Below are 26,424 nucleotides of genomic sequence, written 5' to 3' on the forward strand. Positions count from 1 at the left end.
CACAACAATAAAAAACAGTTTTCTGAACGTATCAATATGACTCTGACCTTCACAGGATAAGTAAAATGGATCACTGCAAAAACTCAAAATCTTAACAAGAATATTTGTCTTATTTCTAGTTAAAATGTCTCATTTTAGTAAAAAAAAATCTCATTACACTTAAAACAAGACTCATCAATGGAAAAAACAACAATTTTCACCTGTTTCAAGTAGATTTTCACTTGAAATAAGTAGAAAAAGATTTTTTTTCCTTGTAATGAGAAGATAAATCTTGTCCCACTGGCAGATTTTTCTACTTATTTCAAGTGAAAATTTACTTGAAACAGGTGAAAATTGTCAAATAAGTTATTTTTCTGGTGTTATTTTTTCTGGTGATGACTTTAAATGTTGAAATAGCAGTAAAACCACATTGATTGATGAAATGACATAAGGGATGGAAAGGGGGGGATGGCAGCTTTACAGGGGGATGATTTTGACCGTTTTTATTTCAGGGGGGGATGCCATCCCCCCTCATCCCCCCTCAACTCCAGTACTGGCTCTCACTGTAAATACGTTTATACGGCACAGAGGCAGCCAGCTCTGCATCTGCATATTCATAGGGCAGAAGGGATTTTCCGCCAGAGGACGATTTGAATAAGAATGATTCCCCCCCTCCTGCACAACTGCTGCTGGAGGGGAGCACGCTGAGAGCCACGAGGGTTCCGTCTGTGGTGCTGATGCTGATCAATGCTGATGCTGATCAATGCTGATGCTGATGCTGATGCTGATGCTGCGGATCAGACTGCAGCACCCCCGCGTCTCCCGACCACAACGTGCTCAGAAATATCCTTCCTCGGTAAATCGGTTTGCGTCGGGGAGGAGGAGGCTTTGCTTTGCGTGGTGAGGCGGTCACAGAGCAGAGACAGCGGGGGGAGCACGTGTCGGGGGAGGTCCTCGCTCCGCGGAGTTCACGTGGCTCTAGCGAGCGCAGAACCCGAGGAGACGCATCAGTCTGGCTGGTGCTGCAACAGGAGGAGAGACAACATCCCCACCATGGCTGTGCAAATGGAGCCCACCGAGTACGTACATTTTCTTAGATTTGTTTACATGCATAATAGATGTGCGTGAGGGTTAAATGATAACGTTGATTGTGCATGTCTTGGTGCATGTCTTTCTTGTGTAAGTTGAAAACTATCTCTCCAATTCGTGACTTCACCGAATAATAATAAACATATTCCCCCTGCAAAAATGTATCATCATCTTGCTCAACTTTTATTTTTGTTATTATTTTATTTTTATATTATCAAATTAGGGAACAATCTTGTAGTTTCATCTTTAACCTTTAATCTTGTTTTCCCTCTTTGTGCACCAATAGGCAGGTTGTTGTGAAACCTTGCATCCAATCTTATTTTATTGCCAATATATTTATAAGCTTCTTCAGAACAGTAGAGGAATGATCACTTTTGCAATCTACTGATTCGATTGCATTTAAACTAAAGCTCTCCATCTGAGAGAAACGCTGTCTGTTTTGGAGTCAGCATCTATAATTGAGCCACATGTTCCGGTTGATCTAATAGGCTACAGGCAGCCCGCCCCTCTAAGGATGTGGGTGTGCTGAACCCCCCCTTTTTTTTCTCAGCATCCTCTAATGGGTAAATAAAGAGAGATACAGGCTGTACAATACCTTGCTGTCAAACTGAAAGAGATCATATGATGTTGATTGTGCTTATTCTTAAAGTGGTCAGCAGGTGCTTATTTCTGTACTGGAAAATCAAAGTCAAGGCAAGTTTGTTGGTGTAGCACATATATGAAGGCAAAGTGCTCTACAAAAGGCATTTTAAGATGAAGGGAAATGAAAAAAATAAATGCCCAAGAATGAAGGGAGAATAAAAAAAGAATAGCAAGTAGAACAGAGAAGTAAAAAACATGCAGTAAGCTTTAATTAAACAAAAGCATGGGGGAAATTTTCAGTTTAACTTTTCAGTTTAACTTCAAAAATGTGAGCACATAGAGGTGGAGCACATTTAATATCATTTTTAATATAATAATAATATCATTTTTTTTGATGAGCTGCTGGACAGTTGAATTTCCCTTTGGGGATGAATAAAGTTCTATCTATCTATCTATCTATCTATCTATCTATCTATCTATCTATCTATCTATCTATCTATCTATCTATCTATCTATCTATCTATCTATCTATCTATCTATCTATCTATCTATCTATCTATCTATCTATCTATCTATCTATCTATCTATCTATCTATCTATCTATCTATCTATCTATCTATCTATACAATATTCATGTGCAATATCAATACTTCAAGTATATCTTAAACATTTGCAATGTTTAAAATGAAAAGAAAGCAAAAATTGCATTTACTGTTTTTAATGCTATTTATATTGTTTATATATTTTCTTATATTGCTATTTTGGTATCTTTTTTTTCTTTTTCTTGCTGCTGTAATGATGGAAATGTCCCCATTGTGGGACTATTAAAGGAAATCTAACCTAATGTAATCCATCTGTGCAGCATTATCTAAATGCATATTGACTTTGTTTTGCTCAGAATCATGGTTCTATCATCTGCCTCCTGAAAACAACTTAAATGGATACACAAACATTATGGGAATCAGCTCATTTGGTGTTAACTCCATATTCACATCGTATAGACAAAGCCTCACCAGCTTGGCGTAGTGACATCTCGCCTAAGTGAAAAAAAGTGAAAAAAAACAAACGTCGTCCTAATTCCCAAATCTCCCTATTTGCCTTGTAAATTTACCCTAATGTAGATATAACTATGTAAAATGAGCTGCAACAATCTTATAAGCGGGGGGTATTTAAAGGAGCTGTATGTAAGAGCAATAATAAAACGAATCATAAAATGACCCCGATATGTCAACAGACATTTAAAAATCATGTTAATTTCAAATACTTATGTCACTGACAACAGCACTCAAGCCAGGATATTCCAGTTTAAAAAGAGGAGTTGCAGCCCTCAACTGATGTTTATGTTGTCATTTTTTGTTTTGGCCTGAAGCTCCACCCTCCACCTATCTCCCAATCACCAAGTCAGTATTGTTTCTGAAGCTCCACCCTCCACCTATCTCCCAATCACCAAGTCAGTATTGTTTCTGAAGCTCCATCCTCCACCTATCTCCCAATCACCAAGTCAGTATTGTTTCTGAAGCTCCACCCTCCACCTATCTCCCAATCACCAAGTCAGTATTGTTTCTGAAGCTCCACCCTCCACCTATCTCCCAATCACCAAGTCAGTATTGTTTCTGAAGCTCCATCCTCCACCTATCTCCCAATCACCAAGTCAGTATTGTTTCTGAAGCTCCATCCTCCCCCTATCTCCCAATCACCAAGTCAGTATTGTTTCGGCATCCGGGTTGCCAGCTCGGCTCTAATTATCGCAGCCATGGCAGCCTACGTTCCTTCTGCATTCTGCAGCCTACCTGGCAACCTCTGGTCGGGGGGAGGAGGGGGAGGGTACACGCCGCTCAACAATATTTTGAAAGTGACTGCAGTACCAGTTTTGGACATTTCTTACAGACGGCTCCTTTAAAGGAGCATGAGGCAGGATTTATGAAAAAAATTTGTATACGTTTTAAGTTTTCTAGTAATAATGTCAGATGAAGCGTTCCAAACCAAAAAGAATGAGCCCTCTAGTGTATCTCTCCGTTGCCTTGAACAGGCTGTGTGCTGCAAAATGTGCTGCAATTGTGACCGGAATTTCCTGCGCTGTCCTGCGGATGTGACGTCAAATGACGCTGCATGCACGTTCTCCCCGTTCTCCCGTGCCGGCTTCACTGTTGGCTGCAGTACCCCCGACGGCCGTCGTGGCGAAGGGTGGCGCTAGAGAGTCTCATTTCTTAAAAAGGAGCCTTAAGCTCCTTTTAAGGAAATAGATTTTAGGGGCGCACCACTACCTGGATGTGGTGTTTGCCAGCGGCAGCAAATCGCCAAAATCGCTGCTTGGCAGGATCAAAAGTAACACAAAACAGGGATCCAAAAAACTTGAGCAAAAACTTGGCAGGACACATGGAGGAAGGAAACAGAACGGAACCACCAGGAGCAAGGGAAAGACAAGACCAGATATACGCAAGGGGGTAACGAGACACAGGTGTGAACAATCAGGGCAGATGGAAGACAGGCGGGGCAAAACAGAAACACAAACTGGGGGAAATGTCACACACTGACAGACACAAGCTTTCCACACCTTTGACCGAAGTTACAACACGGTTTTGGGGTTGTTGAGCGTGATCCCTGCTTCCAGTTTGTAAATAATAATAATCTAGTTCCTTGCATGTATCCAGATATAAGAGTGCTTTTTTACTTTTACAAAGATGAGCATAGATAAGGTTAATGCGCAAGTAACAACACGTGAATAAGAACATTTTGGAATTTTGGAGTCACTGGCTGCACAGACAAGGGGACAGTATTCTTATTAAACTGGGACTGATGGCAAATAAATTTATTCCCAAAATGTTTGCGTATCCTTTTAAGGTCCCAGAGTAGGATACAACAGACTCATAGTCAGCAGATGGCTCTGAAATAAGGCAAAAGTTCACATAAGGCAGGATGAGAGTCCTTCACCTCTTTTGAGAGGGACATTTTGTGATGACTTGTGCCAGATAAACATGTGACAAGGACAGCAGTGTTAAAGTATTTATTATCAGCTTGTAATTAACAGTTATGTCTTGTTTTTCCGTAGCGTGATCCGGCTGATAATGCAGTACCTGAAGGAGAACAACCTGTACCGCACACTGAACACCTTACAGGAAGAAACCACCGTCTCGCTCAACACGGTGGAAAGCTTTGAAAGCTTTATCGCAGATATAAAAAGAGGTCAATGGGACTCTGTCCTGCTGGCCATCGAGTCCCTCAAGTTGCCCGACAACACTCTTATTGACCTTTATGAGCAGGTGAGCTCTTGTTTGTTGAGCAGAAAGCTTTTTCTTGGCTTTATTTTTGTTATGGATAACCTCCAATCAGGAGTGATGTCCTCAACAGGTAGTAATGGAGCTTATTGAAATGAGGGAGGTGGGTGCAGCTCGCTCTCTCCTCAGACAAACTGACCCAATGATTATGCTGAAGCAGACCCAGCCAGAGAGGTATCTCCACTTGGAGAGCATCCTAACGTGCTCTTACTTTGACCCGCGTCAGGTAAGACAGCAAACATTTGTACGTACAGATGGGACGATGCTTCGTGGAGTAACGTCTGTTCACTCTTGCTGCAGGCGTACCCAAACGGCAGCAGCAAGGAGAGGCGGCGGAGAGCGATAGCCGAGGCTCTGATGAAGGAGGTCAGCGTGGTGCCGCCCTCTCGCCTCATCGGCCTTCTGGAACAAGTTGGCGTGAGTACATGGATCAATATTCTTCTCTGATTACTTGTCATTTTGATTCACTTCACCAAACAATGACAGCTTGTGCACATGCTTCTGTTTGATATGTGGCTCCCCAAGGCTCTGTAAATGGATCTTCACCCTTTTTATTTTCTAACTCTTCAATGGGGTGTGAGCCCACACATTTCTTCCAAAGTTAAATTTTAAAAGACCTTTTTAAAACCTGAAACCATTTTTGGGAGGATTTTCTTTCTTTTTATTCTTTATTTCATTCAAAAAATAAAACAAACAATTCAATACAAATACAAATGTTCATAAATTGTGAATGAACAGGGAGCAGAAATTAGAAGAATCTTGTCTAATCTGCCCCTTTTTCCAAGAAATAAATTCACAAATAACATAAATTAAAAAGAAAAACAACAACTAAGTAAATCACTCACTCATCTTCTCCCGCTTATCCGTTCCCGGGTCGCGGGGGCAGCAGCCTCAGCAGGGATGCCCAGACTTCCTTCACCCCAGACACTTCCTCCAGCTCTTCCGGGGGGAGTCCGAGACGGTCCCAGGCCAGCCGAGAGACATAGTCTCTCCAGCGTGTCCTGGGTCTTCCCCGGGGTCTCCTCCCGGTGGGACATGCCTGGAACACCTCCCTAGGGAGGAGGGACATGCCTGGAACACCTCCCTAGGGAGGAGGGACATGCCTGGAACACCTCCCTAGGGAGGAGGCACATGCCTGGAACTCCTCCCTAGGGAGGCGTCCAGGAGGATCCGGTACAGATGCCCAAGCCACCTCAGCTGACTCCTCTCAATGTGGAGGAGTAGCGGCTCGACTCCGAGCTCCTCCCGGGTGACCGAACTCCTCACCCTATCTCTAAGGGAGCGTCCAGCCACCCTGCGGAGGAAACTCATCTCGGCCGCTTGTATCCGCGATCTTGTCCTTTCGGTCACTACCCAAAGTTCATGACCATAGGTGAGGGTAGGGGCGTAGATTGACCGGTAAATGGAGAGCTTCGCCTTTCGACTCAGCTCCCTCTTCATCACGACAGTCCGCTACATCGACCGCATTACTGCGGACGCTGCACCGATCCGTCTGTCAATCTCACGCTCCATTGTTCCCTCACTCGTGAACAAGATCCCGAGATACTTGAACTCCTCCACCTGAGGCAGGACTTCTCCAGCCACCCGGAGAAGGCATGCCACCCTTTTCCGGTCGAGAACCATGGCCTCGGTCTTGGAGGTGCTGATTCTCATCCCTGCCGCATCGCACTCGGCCACAAACCGCCCCAGCACATGCTGAAGGTCCCGGTCTGATGAAGCCAACAGGACAACATCATCTGCAAAAAGCAGAGATGAAATCCTGAGGTTCCCAAACCGGATCCCCTCCGGCCCCTGGCTGCGCCTAGAAATCCTGTCCATAAAAATTATGAACAGGACCGGTGACAAAGGGCAGCCCTGCCGGAGTCCAACATGCACTGGGAACAAGTCTGACTTACTGCCGGCAATGCGAACCAGACTCCTGCTTCGATCATACAGAGACCGGTCAGCCCTTAATAGAGGGCCCCGGACTCCATACTCACTCAGCACCCCCCACAGAATGGCACGAGGGACACGGTCAAATGCCTTCTCCAGATCCACAAAGCACATGTAGACTGGTTGGGCAAACTCCCATGAACCCTCGAGCACCCTGCGGAGGGTATAGAGCTGGTCCAGTGTTCCACGACCGGGACGAAAACCGTATTGTTCCTCCTGAATCCGAGGTTCAACTATCGGCCGTAATCTCCTCTCCAGTACCCTGGCGTAGACTTTCCCCGGGAGGCTGAGAAGTGTGATCCCCCTGTAGTTGGAACACACTCTCCGGTCCCCCTTTTTAAACAGAGGGACCACCACCCCGGTTTGCCACCCCAACGGTACTGTCCCCTTCCTCGATGCGATGTCGCAGAGGCGTGACAGCCAAGACAGCCCTACGACATCCAGAGACTTGAGGTACTCAGGGCGAATCTCATCCACCCCCGGTGCCGCTGAGGAGCTTACGAACCACCTCAGTGACCTCGGCTTGGGTGATGGACGAGAACGCCTCCGAGCCCCAACCCTCTGCTTCCTCAGTGGAAGGCATGTCAGTCGGGTTAAGGAGATCCTCGAAGTATTCCTTCCACCGTCCGACAATGTCCCCAGTCGAGGTCAACAGCTCCCCACCCACACCATAAACGGTGCCGGCAGAGTACTGCTTCCCCCTTCTGAGGTGCCGAACGGTCCTCCAGAATTTCCTCGAGGCCGACCGAAAGTCCTCCTCCATGGCCTCCCCGAACTCCTCCCAGACCCGAGTTTTTGCCTCCAAGACTGCCCGAGCCGCGGCTCGCTTGGCCTGCCGGTACCTATCTACTGCGTCAGGAGTCCCACCGGCCAACATAGCCCGGTAGGACTCCTTCTTCAGTCTGACGGCATCCTGTACTTCCGGTGTCCACCACCGGGTTCTAGGATTATTATAGGATCTAGGAACTAAGTAAATAAAAAACTAAAATAAAATAAAATACCGCCGTCTATGGGTATGTCAATCAAACTCAACTAACATATTTCATTATATTTACTTAACATACAGGATTTAATTGTTCTTTTTAATGTAATGTTTGATTTTGATTCTTTGTTTTCTTTATTCAGATTGTTCCATAAACTGATTTCTTTCACAGAAACACAACGTTCAATCAATTTAGTCCTGAATCTTGTTTTAAAAAAAATCTCTGTTCCTTTTAAGTTATACTTGCTTTCTCTTTTTTCAAATCTTTTCTGAATGTTGATTGGTAAAGTTTTTTTTATGAGCTTTAAACATAATTTGCAGAATACTATAGTCTACTAATTCATGAAATTTCAACAATTTTAACTGAAGGAATAGTGGATTTGTTGGATCTCTATATCGTTTTCTACTGATTATTCTTATGGCTCTTTTTTGCTAAATGAAAATTGACTGAATATATGTTTTACAGGCATTTCCCCAAACTTCATTTAAAGTTTATGCAGCTGCGGATGGCATCATATATGGGGAAGCACAGAAAAAAAATCCAAATGTGAAACGAATCCTAACCCATAAGAACTTGTAATATTTAGTTTGGAGTCATATGATCTTTTTTTTTCAAATGCAAACTAAGATAAACTTAAAATTCTTGTGAATTCTTCCCAAAAACTTTAAAAATGCAAAATCATTTTCTGTTGCCACATTGTTTTTATTAACATTTCAAAGAGATTCCCTTTTTGTCTATCCCTATACTGTATGTTATGGCCAGTTTAAGAAATCCCAGTTACTGTTTTCTCCAAAACCAAGTCTTCATTCAGTTTTCTTATAAGGCACACAGGCTAAGACCAGAAACACCCAGTGAGATGTTACCTGTAGTGGATTGTCTACTCTGACTTTTAACGGGTTTGCAGGTTATCAGAATTGATCAATTGGAACATTTGGACACAATTTAACATCTATTCACTCTTAAAAGGGATTTAGTTGTCATGGTGGCTTAGTGGTCTGCACAGTTGTCCTGTTTCAAACCCCGGCTGGAGACTTTTGCTGTTTGTATGTTGTCCTTGTGCTTGTGTAGGATTTCTCTGGGTACTCCTGCATTCTCCCAGCTTTCAAAATTGTGCATATCAAGTTAATTGGTGATTATAAAATGCCCACGTCCTTGTGTTTATGTGACCTTGTGATGGACCAGCATTTTCCGCATGAGCACCGGTAAATAGGAGTGAATGGGGAACAAAAAGCGGAACACAGCTTGTGATGGAAGATGAGCAACAACAATCATTTATGTTAATTGGTGGATTTATCGTTATAGTTCACCAGGCAGTGTTGGCTTATGCACCAGCCAATCATAGGACAGCAGATTTTTAAGAAGCAGGACTTCAAAGAACAAGAAGCCATTATTGTGTGTTTCAAACAGACACAAAGCTACTCTGGTGGAAATTAATTTTACAATCTAGAACTGGAAAATGAAAGTAGAGTAGTAAAACTGTTGCAAACATTAAAACATTTCAAGAAGGAAAAGAGTTTTCACAGTCCTCTGTTGAGTTCACAATCAAATCTGTACACAGGACTGTCTCAGAAAATTAGAATTTGGTGATAAAGTTCTTTATTTTCTGTAATGCAATTAAAAAAACTAAAATGTAACAAATTCTGGATTCATTACAAATCAACTGAAATATTGCAAGCCTTTTATTATTTTAATATTGCTAATTATGGCTTACAGTTTAAGATTAAGATTCCTAGAATATTCTAATTTTTTGAGATAGGATATTTGAGTTTTCTTAAGCTGTAAGCCATGATCAGCAATATTAAAATAATAAAAGGCTTGGAATATTTCAGTTGATTTGTAATTAATCCAGAATGTATGACATTTTTGCATCACAGAAAATAAAGAATTTTATCACAATATTCTAATTTTCTGAGACAGTCCTGTAATCCTGATATAAAAAAAAAGAAAAAATCATGGACAAATATCAGAATGAAGGAGTTAATGAAGCTGCTATTAAAAATTGCAGATGTTTATCCTTTTTATCATGATGTTATTGGCACAATTAACAATAATCTTGATTCAATTGGTTCATTCACTCTTAATGCATTAGTTGACAACTACAGAAAGTTGATGATAAAAAAAATTGAGCATGAGGTTTAATGTAGCCCCGTCCACTTGACGCAATGTGCTGTTATTGATCTGTGTTGCAGGACATGAGACGGCAGCATAACCTCTCCCCCGACGTGCCCATGGACACCTTTGCCAAGAAGGGACGACAAGTGGAGAAAGAAAGCTGTCCGACACAGTTGTACCGCCACATAAAGGTACACGACACTAACATAGAGTTTTTAGTAGAACTAAAACATTTGGTGATGCTGCTTTTAGCCACTATGCTCTAAAACTGTGGAACAGCCTGCCGGAGGATCTGAGAGGAGCTGGAAATGTGGACCTTTTTAAACGTAGACTAAAAACTAATCTCTTTGGTCTGGCTTTTATGTAGCATCAAATTTTATAGTTTTTTCCGCTTACATTTTTTTTAGAGGTATTTGTTTTATTTATTTATCTATTTCTTGTAATGTTTTTATTATTATTATTATTATTATTATTATTATTATTATTATTATTATTATTATTATTATTATTATTATTATTATTATTATTATTATTATATTTTATTGTTATGGACTGATTCTTTTTTTGCATTAATTCTTGAACTTTTATCATTATTTCATTTTAATTAATTATATTGCATGTCAGTGTGCATTGGTCTCCCGGTTTTTATTTTTGTTTTTATTATGCTTATTTTTCAGTCAAAATGTTAAGCACTTTGTATTTCATGTACCTGGATGAAAGGTGCTATACAAATAAAATGTGATTGTTTGATTGATTGAACAATATACTAACTAAAACAGGGTTTGGACAACAACATGTTGTATTTTCCAGTAATAAAAAGTACAAGCTACTTTCTTTTCATGAGTTGTGGGCTTTCCGTCCTAGTGTTATCAGCTCTGGCCACATACACACCCAAAACTAATTGCCTTATTCACCTGAAAGCCCGTCTTCATCCCTGGCTTCCAGATGGAGCTGCAGTGGCTCATCATCGCTCTTGTGTGCCAGAGCTGATAAGTGAGAGCGGTCAGCCCACGCAGCAGCGTGCCGCTCCAGAGCTTCATGCCTCTCAGAGGTCACCCGATATTAAATTGCGTTTTAATTCTTTTAGCATCTGAGTTGCAGGCTGCGGTTTGAAAAATGAAAACAAGTTGGTCCCAAAGTGTAAATCAGTTTTTTAGTTTAGTTAGTTAATATTTATTTCGGTCAATCACAAACATAAAAATCAACAAACAAGATAACACAGGTTTTTCCCTGGTCAACATTGTGATTTTTTTGACCGAAAAGGTCTGGGCTTGAAGCATAAAGCTTATCTTGCCCACCTTTTAACAGAATAGAATATACAAAAAGAACAAATGAAGTATCATAAGTCTACACAAAATAATAATAATAGTAATAATAATAGTAATAATAATAATAATAATAATAATAATAACAATAATGACGATGATGATAATAATAATAATAGTAATAATAATAATAATAATAATAATAATAATAATAGCTTAAATAACTGTAATAATAGTAATAGTAATAATAATGATAATAATAATAGTAATAATAATAACAATAATGACGATGAGGATAATAATAATAGTAATAATAATAATAACAATAATGATGATGAGGATAATAATAATAATAGTAATAATAATAATAATAATAATAATAATAATAATAATAATAGCTTAAATAACTGTAATAATAATAATAATAATAATAATAATAATAATAATAATAATAATAATGATAGCTCTGAAAACAGAAAGTGAAAAGATGCTAAGGAAACTGACAAAACCAATTTAAGTTGTAATTTTATCTCATGCATGTGTGCATTCTTCTTTGTTTGCTTATTGTGTTTCTATATATGTGTCCATTACCTTTGCTTTGAATAACATCTTGTATGCTTTTATTGAGTTTGCTAGTTTAAGGTCGTTATCTAATGAGTTCCTCAGTTTTACTCCTAAAACGGATATACATCTGCCCTTTGTATTTGTTCTTATTGCTGTTGTGTCAAACATTGCTGTTCCCCTGAGGACATGTTTGCTTCTGCATGTGATCTGATCGTGCAGTTTGGGCGGCGCTCACACGTGGAATGTGCCCGTTTCTCACCTGATGGGAGGTATTTAGTCACCGGTTCGGTGGACGGGTTCATCGAGGTCTGGAACTTCAACACGGGAAAAATCACCAAGGTGAATATTTATCATGTCATGGCATCAAAAATTATGACATTTCTTTGAATCAATCACATAATGCAGATGTGGATTAAAACGTTAGTTCATTCATGGAACCATTCTTTTTTTTATGCTAATAGGGTTTAATCCCAATCTGCCCTCTCATTTGGTATACAGGACTGTCTCAGAAAATTAGAATATTGTGATAAAGTTCTTTATTTTCTGTAATGCAATTATAAAAAACAAAAATGTCATACATTCTGGATTCATTACAAATCAACTGAAATATTGCATTATTTTAATACTGCTGATTATGGTTTACATTTTAAGATTTAGATTCCCAGAAAATTTTAATTTTTTGAGATAGGATATTTGAGTTTTCTTAAGCTGTAAGCCATGATCAGCAATATTAAAATAATAAAAGGCTTGCAATATTTCCGTTGATTTGTAATGAATCCAGAATGTATGACATTTTTGTTTTTGTAATTGCATTACACATAATCTATATATATAAATATAAATATAAAGCGGCTATAGATAATGGATGGATGGATGGATTACAGATAATCACAATATTCTAATTTTCTGAGACAGTCCTGTAAATTACATATAAAAAATGAATTCCGTATGTCTTTTGTAATTCACTGTTTTTGTGTTTGGGAAAATGATTTAGGATTTAAAGTATCAGGCCCAAGACAGCTTCATGATGATGGATGACGCTGTGCTGTGCATGAGCTTCAGTCCGGATGCAGATCTAATAGCCACTGGATCTCAGAGCGGGAAAATAAAGGTCAGACTTATGCCCATTAATCAATATATACATAAATACCTAACCAGTATAGACCGACAAGTTTCTCTTTATTTAATCCTAAAGTCAAAAAGACTAAATGGGAATGTCAACATGATGACAAATACTGTTGTAATATACGTTAATGATGTCACCCAGCCTCTCTAAACATATGCGTTTGTGTGGGTGTGTGTTTATGTTGACGGGGAAGGTCTGGAAGATCCAAAGTGGTTTGTGCCTGCGCAGGTTTGAGCACGCTCACAACAAAGGTGTGACCTGTGTGAGCTTCTCCAGGGACAGCAGCCAGATCCTCAGTGCCTCCTTCGACCAGACCATCAGGTGGGACGCTGTGTTTACTGACCACACTGCACCTGCATGTGTATTGAATTCTATTCATTTCAATCCAACTTTATTCATATAGAATCAAAAATATAAAATAGTGGAGGAAAAAAAACAACAATTTAATTATAATTTGACTTAACAGTTTAATTTTGAAATGTATAGTACTTACTGACAGTACTCGAGTTGTAAAAGAAAATCAGGGGGGATGGTGGATTTTATCATATGGGGACAGATCATTTGTGCTGATTACAAATAATATAATATATTACAAATAATAGCACTGACCAAAACACCTGCAGAAATACTGCAGGAATGACACAGCAGCAGTTAAATGCAGCCTTCTGTAAGCTTTAAATATCCACTGGGCTTACATCAAATACATCAAAACACAACAATAAAAAACACTTTTCTGAATTTATCAATATGACTCTGTCCTTCACAGGATAAGTAAAATGGATCACTGCAAAAACTCACAATCTTAACAAGAATATTTGTCCTATTTCTAGTTAAAATGTCTCATTTTAGTAAAAAAGTCTCACTTCACTTAAAACAAGACTCATCACTGGAAAAAACTACAATTTTCACCTGTTTCAAGTAGATTTTCACTTGAAATAAGTAAAAAAATCTGCCAGTGGAACAAGATTTTTTTGCTTGTAATAAGAAGATAAATCTTGTCCCACTGGCAGATTTTTCTACTTATTTCAAGTGAAAATTTACTTGAAACAGGTGAAAATTGTCAAATAAGTTATTTGTCTGGTGTTATTTTTCTGGTGATGACTCTAAATGTTGAAATAGCAGTAAAACCACATTCATTGATGAAATGACATAAGGGATGGAAAGGGGGGATGGCAGTTTTACAGGGGGGATGATTTTGACCGTTTTAATTTCAGGGGGGATGCCATCCCCCCTCATCCCCCCTCAACTCCAGTACTGCTTACTGATATCATGAAAACAAACATGTTTTCCATTATTTCTGGAGTTTTATTTGGGAAGAAGCTGAGCTGTCTGCAGTGGGAGGAAAGCAGGAGATGCTATTGACCTCAGACATGATTCACAAACGTTGGGACGGTGCACACGTGGGTGTCAGTTCGGCTGCAGCAAGGCAGTGAGCTCTTTCTAACATCCCACAACGTATTAACAAAATGTGAATAAATAGCTGAGTAACACACCGAGGGGAAAAGAAACCAAAACTGCTGTGATAAATAATCATCATGCTTTACCCTTTGAAAGTTTTGCAATCACATTTACTGTATACCATAGACAGTACTGGAAATAAAAACTGTCAAAATCACCCCCCCTGTAAAACTGCCATCCTGCCTTTCCATCCCTTATGTCATTTAATCCAGTGATTCTTAACCATAGGGCCGCGGCCCAACGTTGGGCCGCGAGCGCCATCTAGAGGGCCGCGAAAAGAAATTCAGTTTTGTAAGTGTGGGCCGCGAGGGCCGCGGGACTGCATAGCAACTCCCGACCAAATGAGGAGAGACACTCAGCTAGCTGTACGTGTAATAGTAAGAGAAATGGTGTGTATTTACAGAAAAAATCCTTTATTTTGCACAGAGTAGGTTTAGATCCACCAGGATCAGGGATTCTACGGTGGAGGCTCTGCGTCGATTTACGCGGAACCATAATTCAGGCTTAAGGCGGACGTAATTGAAGCCACCATGAGAAGGGGGAAGGGAGGCGTGATTTGCCAGCGATTGCGGACCGTCCGCCCAGGTGTCCGCCGCGGACGGCGAGACCTGGGGCTCGCTGCCGAGAAGGAGACGAGACTCCCGGGGGAGCTGCCCCGCAGAGGCGGGCCGGAGAGCGGGAGGAGCCGCCCGACTGAGCGGGAGCCGACGCGTCCCAGCGGCCGCGGAGCCCGCTGCCGCTCGGGCGGCAGCGGGCTCCGTCGTTACTGCTGAAGGATGGTAGATGCGTGGGCTGAAGTGTCTGCTGGACTGGACTGTTGTTGCAAAAGCATCGGAAAGTGACTGGGCTGCAGCACGGAGAGCTGCGGGCGCAGCTGATCTGGCTCGGATGAAGCCCGACACGCTGAGTCCTGACAACTGATTAATTTAATATCTTAAATAAATAAAATCTTAAAACACCCATGTTTGAGTCCAGATACAGCTGTGAGGCAGCTTTCTCCACAATGAACATAATTAAAACTAAATATCGTTCCAGGTTCACCAATGAGCACCTTCACATGTGTATGAGAACCTGACACCATCCAGCCCAGATTTAAAGTCCTGACAGGAGAAATTAGAGCTCAGTTCTCTCACTGAACGACAGAAAGTGAGGACATAAGATTAAGGGGAAAAAAAACAAACTGCAAAACTGTTCAATTGTTAAGATGTGTTTATATTCATTATAAAAATGTGTTGAGACAATTAACAAAGAAAAGGGGAAATTCAAACTGCTGGTAGAGAAATAAAATAAGATAGCATTTGAAAAATAAAATAAAATCAATTTTATTTTTAAGAGAAAAAAATATGTGTAATTCAAGTTAACACATGTTAAGTGGCAAATATTTTTGAAATTTACTTTTTTTAATATAACAGTCAGATGCAGATGTTGATACAACTATGAGGCTACTTGAATATATACACACACATAATAAATAAATAAATATATATATATATATATATATATATATATATATATATATATATATATATATATATATATATATATATATATAATGATGTTCTGGACCTTCGCTTGAGTAAATCCTCTCTAAATGGACCTCTTAAAGTTTTAGTCGAATACCCCTGCTATACAATTTTAATATTTAATGGGCCCCGGGCCACTCTGTACTGAAAAAATTGGGCCCCAAGGTCAGAAAGGTTAAGAACCCCTGATTTAATCAATGAATGTGGTTTTACTGCTATTTCAACATTTAGAGTCTTCACCAGAAAAATAACACCAGAAAAATAACTTATTTGACAATTTTCACCTGTTTCAAGTAAATTTTCCCTTTAAATAAGTAGTAAAATCTGATTTATCTTCTCATTACAAGCAAAAAAATCTTGTTCCACTGGCAGATTTTTCTACTTATTTCAAGTGAAAATCTACTTGAAACAGGTGAAAATTGTTGTTTTTTCCAGTGATGAGTCATGTTTTAAGTGTAATGAGATTTTTTTTTTACAAAAAAATTTGCAGTGATCCATTTAACTTATCCTGTGAAGGACAAAGGCATATTGATAAGTTCAGAAAACTGTTTTTTATTGTTGTGTTTTGATGTATTTGATGTAAGCCCAGTGGATATTTAAAGCTTACAGAAGGCTGCATTTAACTGCTGCTATGTCATTCCTGCAGTATTTCTGCAGGTGTTTTGGTCAGTGCTATTATTTGTAATATATTATATTATTTGTAATCAGCACAAATTATCTGTCCCCATATGATAAAATCCACCATCCCCCCTGATTTTTTTTTACAACTCAAGTACTGACCATAGATGACAGTTTATTTGTGTCTTTATCCATTTTCTCAGCTGTGTGTTTGAGTACATAGTCTTACCTCGATTGATTGAGCCTGCTTTACTTTCTACAGTTTGAAACAATACAAAAGTTTATATCACTTATTTTAAAGGACGAAATATTATGCTGATCTAACTTATTCCGAGCAGGTTTATTGTAGAGAATCATGTAATTTTGTATTGTCCAATGAGCCCTGAATGGTGGCAACTGTTTGGTTCTGCTCATTGGAGGTAGTTTGGAGTTCACTTCACTGAAAACAGACAAGCATTGCTTGAAAGGGACTTATTATAAAAAAATAAATAAAAATGAGCTTATCATTCAGTAAGGAGTTCAGATTTGCAGGTTTGAAGGGAATCAGTGTGTCCCCAACACGACTTAGAATAGAAATATCCAGCCTTTCCAGCTTAGGAACACATTTTGGTATCAGTAACAGGTGGCCATGACTTTGCATAGCTGTATCTTATGGTGCAAACCTCATCATCAGAACACTTTTACTGTGAGCTTTAATGAAATCTGCAGTCCCAGAAAGAGTCTAGCTAAATGCACATTATTCATGTTTAACTATAGCATTATTGCCATCGTTTCTTTTTAGTAAAATCAAAGTAACTGGCATTTTTCCAATTGATGAAATGCTAACGTGCTAGCTACTGCTCTGTGCGACTGCACACTTTGAAGCATGTCATGACTTGTTTGTGTAATAAGTTTACTTTAACTTTAACTTTAGTTAAAATAAAAAGTAAACATTATAACAGGAACACATTAGTGCCCAATACTGACAGTTAGCAGCTAAAAAGTGTATTCCACTGCATGAAGAAACATTGGTGAAAAGTACTCCATGTGAGCATAGTTAATAATTTGATTTACAAAACACTTAAAACATGGATAATTGGACCAATAGTCCATTACTTTATTGAGGGTTTATTTGGAGAAAATATGATATTTGACATGTGTGTTATCAGCTGGCTGTCTGGCTGTTACATTATTTCAGTATTCCTATGTTTGGTGTGTTGTTTCCCAAATTTGGACTAGTTCATGTCATAACTCATGGAGAGATGGAGCCAAAAGGGAGAATCTGTAGCCAACTGTCTGTCTGCTGAAAGACATTTAAGTGCTTCAGAGTAAAACAACTAAATGAAAAGACCTGTGAATTAGTGGTTGAAGATGAAAACCTCCGCTCTCTATGGTGTTTTGAACAAAGCATGTTTCATAGATTTCATGAAGATATCAGTAAATGGACATAACTTGAGAAAAGTGGCATCATAATTGACAGGATTGCCTTTTTTCACAGATTAACCCTTGTCCTGTCTTCAGGTAAAGGAAAGAGGAAGAGAAGAAGGGAGGAAAGAAGGAAGGAAGGAAGAATGAAAAGAAGGAAGGAAGGGAGAAAAGAATGAAGGAAGGAAGGAAGGAAGGAAGGAAGGAAGGAAGGAAGGAAGGAAGGAAGGAAGGAAGGAAGGAAGGAAGGAAGGAAGGAAGGAAGGAAGGAAGGAAGGAAGGAAACATGGAAAGAAGGAAGGAAGGAAACATGGAAAGAAGGAAGGAAGGAGAAAAGAGGAAGGGAAGAAGGAAGGAAGGGAAAAAAGAAGCAAGGAGGAAGGAAGGAAGGAAGGAAGGAAGGAAGGAAGGAAGGAAGGAAGGAAGGAAGGAAGGAAGGGAGGGAGGGGGAGAGGAAGGAAGGGACAAAACAAGGAAAGAAGGAAGGAAGGGAGAAAAGAAGGAAGAAAGGAAGGAAGGAAGGAAGGAAGGAAGGAAGGAAGGAAGGAAGGAAGGAAGGAAGGAAGGAAGGAAGGAAGGAAGGAAGGAAGGAAGGAAGGAAGGGAGAAAAGAGGAAGGGAAGAAGGAAGGAGAGAGTGGGAGGGAAGAAGGAAGGAAGGGAGAAAACAAGGAAGGAAGGAAAGAAGGAAGGAAGAAAGGAAGAAAGAAAGAAAGAAAGAAAGAAAGAAAGAAAGAAAGAAAGAAAGAAAGAAAGAAAGAAAGAAAGAAAGAAGGAAGGAAGGAAGAAAGAAAGAAAGAAAGAAAGAAAGAAAGAAAGAAAGAAAGAAAGAAAGAAGAAAGAAAGAAAGAAAGAAAGAAGAAAGAAAGAAAGAAAGAAGAAAGAAAGAAAGAAAGAAAGAAAGAAAGAAAGAAAGAAAGAAAGAAAGAAAGAAAGAAGGAGAGAGAGAGAATTAGGTCATTTTGACCGAAGACAGCACAGGGGTTAGAAGTTGCTTGTGACTTCACATTTCAAAATAAATGCTTTTAACCACCGAAAAGCAGCAATTTTGTTGCACGTTCCCTTTAATAAAACGCTTAGAGCAGGCACTTAAGGATAATGCAAACGTTACTTTCACTAATTAAGGTATGTTAATTAAATAACTAACTTCTCTTTCTCATGAGTCGTCAGTATTTGGCATAACTAGATGAACCACTGTAGGTTTGCAGTGCCTGAGGAGAAGGATGTCTCTTCTCTACTTCTTCTTTACTCTTGCACACACACATACCAAATCCCCTCCACTTGAAGGGTTTGAGTGTTATTTTTGACTCCTGGGGGGTGTGGGCTGAGCCTCTCTGCAGTATTGGAGGCACATGGGCTGTGTGGGTGCAGCTGACGAACCATGTGCTCAGACACAAAGCTGCAACGTGTTCCTCCCCTCGCAGAAGCTGGGAGAATTCTTTACAAATACTTAATCATCTACCCAGAGACGAGGCGAATCAGCCAGTATATGAGGCTTTTTGTCATGGTTAAGCTAATCTGCGCCCCAGCCACTCAACCGGAGCTAAAAATAACACATCCACAGCACGTTTGTCTGCGCTCAAGAAACACTGACTCTTCCATCTTCAGTAGAGGGTTGTTAGAATGAGTCAGCATTGCTTTTATTGACTAAATTATCCTTCATGACACTCAACTATTTAACATTGTCCATTTCAGAATCCACGAACTGAGGCTGGGAAAGACGCTAAAGGAGTTAAATGGTCATTCATCATTTATAAATGATGCATCTTTCACTTCAGATGGATGTCACATCATCAGTGCTTCATCCGATGGAACTGTTAAGGTACAATTTGCTTCAAGATATTACAGCCATGTGATTGCAGTGAAGTTGCTGGAACAAAGTGAAATCTGGAAGTTCCCATTTTTGTTTATTTTCAGATTTGGAGCACAAAAACTTGTGACTGCATTCACACTTTTAAATCTCTGACATCAAATGTTCCCGTCAACAACGTGATTCCTCTTCCCCAAAATCCGGAGCACTTTGTGGTTTGTAACCACTCTGGCACGGTGGTTGTGATGACCATGCACGGCCAGGTGAGTTTTCTGCAGCCCATCATGTCTAATCCCTAGTTAGCGAGAGGATGCCAGAAACAAAATCAATTAAAGCTGCAAGCAGCGACGAACGGGCCCCTCGCACGTGCAATTTTCACCAATAAAATTCAAGGACTCAAAACTAAGTCCGATGACACCACCCATGACTCTTCATGTCAAACCATTCAAAAGTTATGGCAGAAAGTAGGAACTATGAAATATCGACCAATCAGAAGAAGGGGCGGGGCTAATTTGCACCAATTATGGTCAAGGACTCAAAACTAAGTCCGATGACACCACCCACGAGTCTTTATGTCACAGCATTCAAAAGTTATGGCAGAAAGTAGGAACTATCAAATATGGACCAATCAGATGAAGGGGGGGCGTGCTTTTTAGCGTCTATCGTCGCCACGGTAACGCTTTTGACTGAGGAAAGTAATGTGCATCGTCGCAGGATCGAGACGCACATTTTGATGTATAACACACCTGGGTGCACGTTACGGTTCGGGCGAAGAAACGGCTGAAGAAATGGCATAAATTGTGCCAAAATGACACGATTAATTCAAAATGGCCGACTTCCTGTTCGGTTTCGGCCGTGGCGCCAAGAGACTTTTCTTTTTTTTTCTTTTTTTTTTTTTTTTTTTACCTTGTCTGCACACATATTAATGATTGAAGAGACTTTTCTTTAAGTTGCGACATGATACAGGTGTGTACAGATTTTCGTGCATGTACGTCAAACCGTATCGTGGGGCTTGAGGGACGAAGTTTTCTAGGGGGCGCTGTTGAGCCATTAGGCCACGCCCATTGATGCAAACCATTAAATATCAAATGTTTCACCAGGCCTGGCTTGCGTGCAAAATTTTGGTGACTTTTGGGGCACGTTTAGGGGGAAAAAAGGCCCTCATTTCGTCAGAAGAAAAACAAGAAAAAAACAAAAAAATTCCTACAGATACATTAGGGCCTTCGCACTGTCAGAGCTCGGGCCCTTAAATATGCAGACTATTTAATCTGCTGATTATTGCTTCAGTTAAACATTTTGTCTTCAACATGCCAAAGAGTTGTGAAGAATTTACATTATGATTCCTCTCAAGATGTTGAATTCAGAATTCTTACATTTTTGTTTTACCAACAATTAGAGCAAAATCACAGACATTAAGCTTATTTATGTGACGCCAAAAAACCATGAACTCCATCATTTTACAGAGGCTGGAACCATCTTATGTTGTGATCTGTGATCAAAATGGCTAATTTGATTATGGTCTGCTAATTGATGAATCAATGAATTTTAGGGTCATGTTGGTACAGGGGTTAGACAAGTCTGAAGGTGAAACTTGGTGACAAAGACAAGAGAACAACATCTGTGTTGAGAAATTTCACGACTTGATCTACAAAAGGAACTGTAGAACAAACATCTTACCCACCCAGTATAATACAAAGTACTTTGTTTAGATTCATATTAACTGTGGGCTCATATAGTAGTGTTGCAGCAAGGCTCAAGAGGGGGTGGGGTTCTGACATCCCTCTGTCATACCATAAACAGCCAATCAAATTTCTTCCTGTTCGCTACACAAGGAAGCTCACATGTACAGTTTCATATGTATATACTCTAAGTAAAAATATGCATATGTATGTATGTATGTATGTATGTATGTATGTATGTATGTATGTATGTATGTATGTATGTATGTATGTATGTATGTGTATATATATATATATATATATATATATATATATATATATATATACCGTATATATATATATATATATATATATATATATATATATATATATATATATATATATATATATATATATATATATATATATATATATATACTTTAAGTTTTAAAGTTCTATATCTTTCACCTTTAATTTAACTTTTTTTAGTCCTTCCAGTCTCTCCATCCATTTCTTTGTAATTTTTTATATATATATATATATATATATATATATATATATATATATATATATATATATATATATATATATATATATATATAACTATGGCTTTTCGTTCAGCCATAGTTTAATTTATTTTTTCTGTTTTGTTCATGTTTGTTCTTTTTTTATGATGTTGCTGCTGAACGAAATAAACAATCATTCATTCATTCATTCATTCATTCATTCATTCATTCATTCATTCATTCATTCATTCATTCATATATATACATATGTACAGGACTGTCCCAGAAAATTTGAATATTGTGATAAAGTTCTTTATTTTCTGTAATGCAATTAAAAAAACAAAACAAAAATGTCATACATTCTGGATTCATTACAAATCAACTGAAATATTGCAAGCCTTTTATTATTTTAATATTGCTGATTAGGGTTTACAGTTTAAGATTAAGATTCCCAGAATATTCAAATTTTTTGAGATAGGATATTTGAGTTTTCTTAAGCTGTAAGCCATGATCAGCTATATTAAAATAATAAAAGGCTTGCAATATTTCAGTTGATTTGTAATGAATCCAGAATGTATGACATTTTTGTTTTTGTAATTGCATTACAGAAAATCACAATATTCTAATTTTCCGAGACAGTCCTGTATATATAATGAAGTACATCAAATAATTTCCGTGTAATTTCTTTGTAGTGTGTTTTGATTTGAGTGCCAGCTAGCATTTGCCCAGGTGCCAGTATTTTGCTCCTGTGTGCCCTACACACTAAAACTTCTACGACTCCTATCTTCACTGTAGTGAGGTAGCTATAACCACTGAAGGAGAACTATATTAAATCATAAAATAGTTATTTACGTTGCCATAACTTGTCAGGGGGAACTGATTTGTTATTTCTCATTTATTTTATTTTCCTGATTCTTTTCATTTTTGGCTTTTTGGTTGACTATCTTCCCTTTGTCCTCTTCAGACTGTGAAGACCTTCAGTCCAAACCAAACACAAAGAGCAAACTTTGTGTGTTGCAACGCTATCACCCCACGGGGAGTGGATCTACTGTGTGGGAGAGGACTTAGTGCTATACTGCTTCAACTATACAACAGGAAGGCTGGAGAAAACGCTCACCGTAAGCTCCAATGCTGATACACAAAAGTTAAACCTTGAGAAAAAGCAGTCTCTTTCTTGTGTGTGTTCATTATGCCGTTTAGTTTAGAGTTTATTTACAAATAATTAAAAAACACAAATACAGATAATAATCAATCGAGGTTTGTAAAATGGGACTCCCCAGAAGCTACTGTAGCTTATGAATAGGGGCCCAGTCACACAGCAGAATAACTATAAATTACACATATAATACATATACATACAGTATAATAACCTACGACGGAGTATTAGGGCCAAACTAAGACAAAAAATTACGAGAATAAAGTAATATCTTGAGAATAAAGTCGTAATATTTTGAGAATAAAGTTGTAATATATTATAAATATATAAATATAACTTCACAAGATGCTCAATATTCCTCATTTTAACACAGGGAGAAGACAGATCTTCCTGTTAGAGTTCTCATAAATTACGACTTTATTCTCGTAATGTTACAACTTTATTCTCGGAATTTTACGACTTTATTCTCGTAATATTACGACTTTATTCTCGTAATATTACGACTTTATTCTCAGAATATTACGACTTTATTCTATTACGACTTTATTCTCGCAATATTACGACTTTATTCTCGCAATATTACGACTTTATTCTCGTAATATTACGACTTTATTCTCGTAATATTACGACTTTATTCTCGTAATATTACGACTTTATTCTCGTAATATTACGACTTTATTCTCGCAACATTACGACTTTATTCTGGTAAATTTATGACTTTATTCTCATTATATTATGACTTTATTCTCGTAATTTCCAATTTTTTTTGTCTTAGTTTGGCCCTAATACTCCGTCGTAATAACCTTATAACCTAAATAAGAAAAAAAAAAACAAAAAAAAAAAACAAAAACAAAAGCAAAAAAAACCCCTGAGAGAATATATTCTTATAAAAATAATACATCAGGTATTGGTACATAAAAAATTTAATAAGAGACATAATTTAATTTTATTCTTTTTTTTTAAATTGAGAGAGATCCAGACTCTTTTATTATAGCACTATCAATCTCATTCCAAATTTTTGGACCTTTGCAGGTTACACTGAAACTTGTACATTTCAGTTTCCTTTTCTTTCCCTTTAAAAGTGTTTTCAGTTGTTTCACTGTGATAGGGTTTTCTATGAGTGCAGGCAGCGAGGAAGCAGTGGAACTGACCCTAACGACACCATGTATTGATTTGTGTTCATTCTGTCCCCACAGGTGCATGAGAAAGAAGTAATTGGCATCGCTCATCACCCACACGAGAACCTTATAGCCACATACAGCGAGGACGGGCTGCTAAGACTATGGAAACCTTAAGCTGTCACGTGCTTTGTCATGTGGAGGAGCTAGACAGCCATCGGCTTGGTTATAAAGCAGTTGCATAAACCTGACCTGTTGACAAGTTCCACCCCCAATTTGTTGCTGTTGGTAACCCGGAGAAGCTGCTGGTGTTTATAGTTTTACAATAGCACATGTTTGGGTGAAAACATTGACCCAGGATGGGTTTTTTAGACGATTTTGGACACAAAAGGAACTTAAGTATGCCCTGTACAAAGTTGAAAACTGTAAACGGTTGGTGATGAAGCTAGATTGAAGGCAACTATTCACAGTGGAAGTGGAAGAGTGAGAATCCTCGTATCACAGTTGTCACAATCGCAGGTTACATCATAGGAATAGGTATTTCAAATACCCCAGGAACATCATTTTACCTTTTTGGGGGGGAGCATTAACACCAAGAGAACAAAAAAAGACACAATAACAACAAAGCAATGAGAGTTTTTTAGTTTTAGTTTAGTTTATTTGCACATAAAAAGTATACAACCTCCAAAAATTCAGACAAACAGTATGTCGAAAAAAAGGAAACAACAACAAAAAAAGAAATATGTAACAGAAAAAAATGTGCAGGAGGAACCAAAAAAACCCATAAGGGCTTGTCGAGTGGTTCCTCCTATAAGGAAACAAACAATATCTACAGAGATATGTAAAACATAGGACAACTAAGGAGAATGAGCTAAATTAATAGAAAAACAGGAATCTGATGAGGATGTGCAGAGAAGTTCTGGAAATTAGCAATTAGCAAAAAAGTTGTGATTTGTTTTTTGAAATTATTTGTGCTCGAGCATTCTCTAATATTGAGTGGTAAGGTGTTCCAATAAAGAGGAACCTCTGAATCTAACTGAAAATTGGGAAAAAGTAGTCCTGAAAAAGGTGGGATGGAGATTGTTTGCAGACCTAGTATTAAAGTGATGAATTTGGGAATTGAATTGAAATAAGAATGAAAACAGGTTGGAAGTAGCTTGTGGATGGATTGATAGACAAAAAGACAAATCTGAAAAACATTTCCGTGACTCCCCTTCTCTGGACAGTTTCAAAACCCAACTCAAAACCCACCTTTTCACCCTGGCTTTTCCCCATTAGTGCCCCCCCCCCCTGTCGTTTTGTCCCGATGGTGTTTTGTTTTGTTTGTTCTTCCTTGGTTTTCCTTTTTCAAGGCATGCCTTGAAAAGGCCTATGATTTGTAAAGCGACCTTGGGTTCTTTGAAAGGCGCTATATAAATGCAAGTTATTATTATTATTATTATTATTTCCTGCAGAAATAGGGAGAATACTTAGGCATTGGAACGATGGGGTGGATCTAGTAAGTCTATTGGAGAATGTAATCATTTTGATAAAACGTTTTTGCAGGATTAAGATACAGTTGAGGTTGCTCCTGAAGGTACTTGCCCAAATGACATTGCAATATGAAATATAAGGATAAATCATAGTATAATATAAATTAATACAGATTTCTCTTGGTAATAGATGCCTTATACATCTGATTACTCCAATATTTTTTCCAATTGAGATTTCCATCAATCATAACACCTAGAAATTTGGTTACCGTAAGTCTTTCCAAAATGTTATTGGAAATATGAACATTTGGAAGGGCGTTAGTAGCTTGTTGGTTTCTAGGGGAAAATAACATGTATGAACTTTTCTTTATATTAAGTGATAATTTGTTGGCCTTGAACCAGGTGTCAAGTTAAGGGTATTTCAATGTTTTGTGTGGGGCTTAAAACTGAAGATGTCCATGTTCTGGTCCGTGTGCACCAGATACTCAACGGCCATTGGCTCATCTGCTTTCCAGGGGCGGAAAGTCTTACCGATTGGCTGATGGTACCAGTAGCTGACCCTCAACTTTTGATCACGCCAAGCCGTGTCTCTCTGAATGAATCTCAGCAATTAATCTGTAGCTGTTGCCAGCAGGACTCAGGATTACAAAGATTTTGCCACAAGAAGGATAATACATATATTCAGCCTCTCTTTTTTTAACATGGAAAAAGGATAAAACGCTCAGTATTCCGGGTAAATCCCTGCCTTTTGCCGGAACAGGCTCCACCTGACAACCTAGCGTTGAACAGGAGGATG

The 26,424-nt window shown here is 38.7% G+C and overlaps 1 protein-coding gene across 1 annotated transcript; it reads left to right on the top strand.

Moving 5' to 3' along the window:
• Positions 1 to 935: 935 nt before the first annotated feature.
• On the top strand, positions 936 to 25,537 carry LOC133450789 (WD40 repeat-containing protein SMU1-like). Its single transcript, XM_061729671.1, is given in 13 exon segments — positions 936 to 1,058; positions 4,700 to 4,910; positions 5,086 to 5,151; positions 5,226 to 5,342; positions 10,030 to 10,143; positions 12,001 to 12,120; positions 12,776 to 12,892; positions 13,101 to 13,228; positions 19,604 to 19,730; positions 19,826 to 19,981; positions 22,847 to 22,900; positions 22,902 to 23,000; positions 24,235 to 25,537. Coding segments are annotated over 13 exon segments (1,434 nt in total). The 5' UTR covers positions 936 to 1,032; the 3' UTR covers positions 24,334 to 25,537.
• Positions 25,538 to 26,424: the final 887 nt, after the last annotated feature.

The sequence above is a fragment of the Cololabis saira genome, chromosome 1 (genome assembly GCF_033807715.1).
Source record: "Cololabis saira isolate AMF1-May2022 chromosome 1, fColSai1.1, whole genome shotgun sequence".
Classification (NCBI taxonomy): Eukaryota; Metazoa; Chordata; class Actinopteri; order Beloniformes; family Belonidae; genus Cololabis; species Cololabis saira.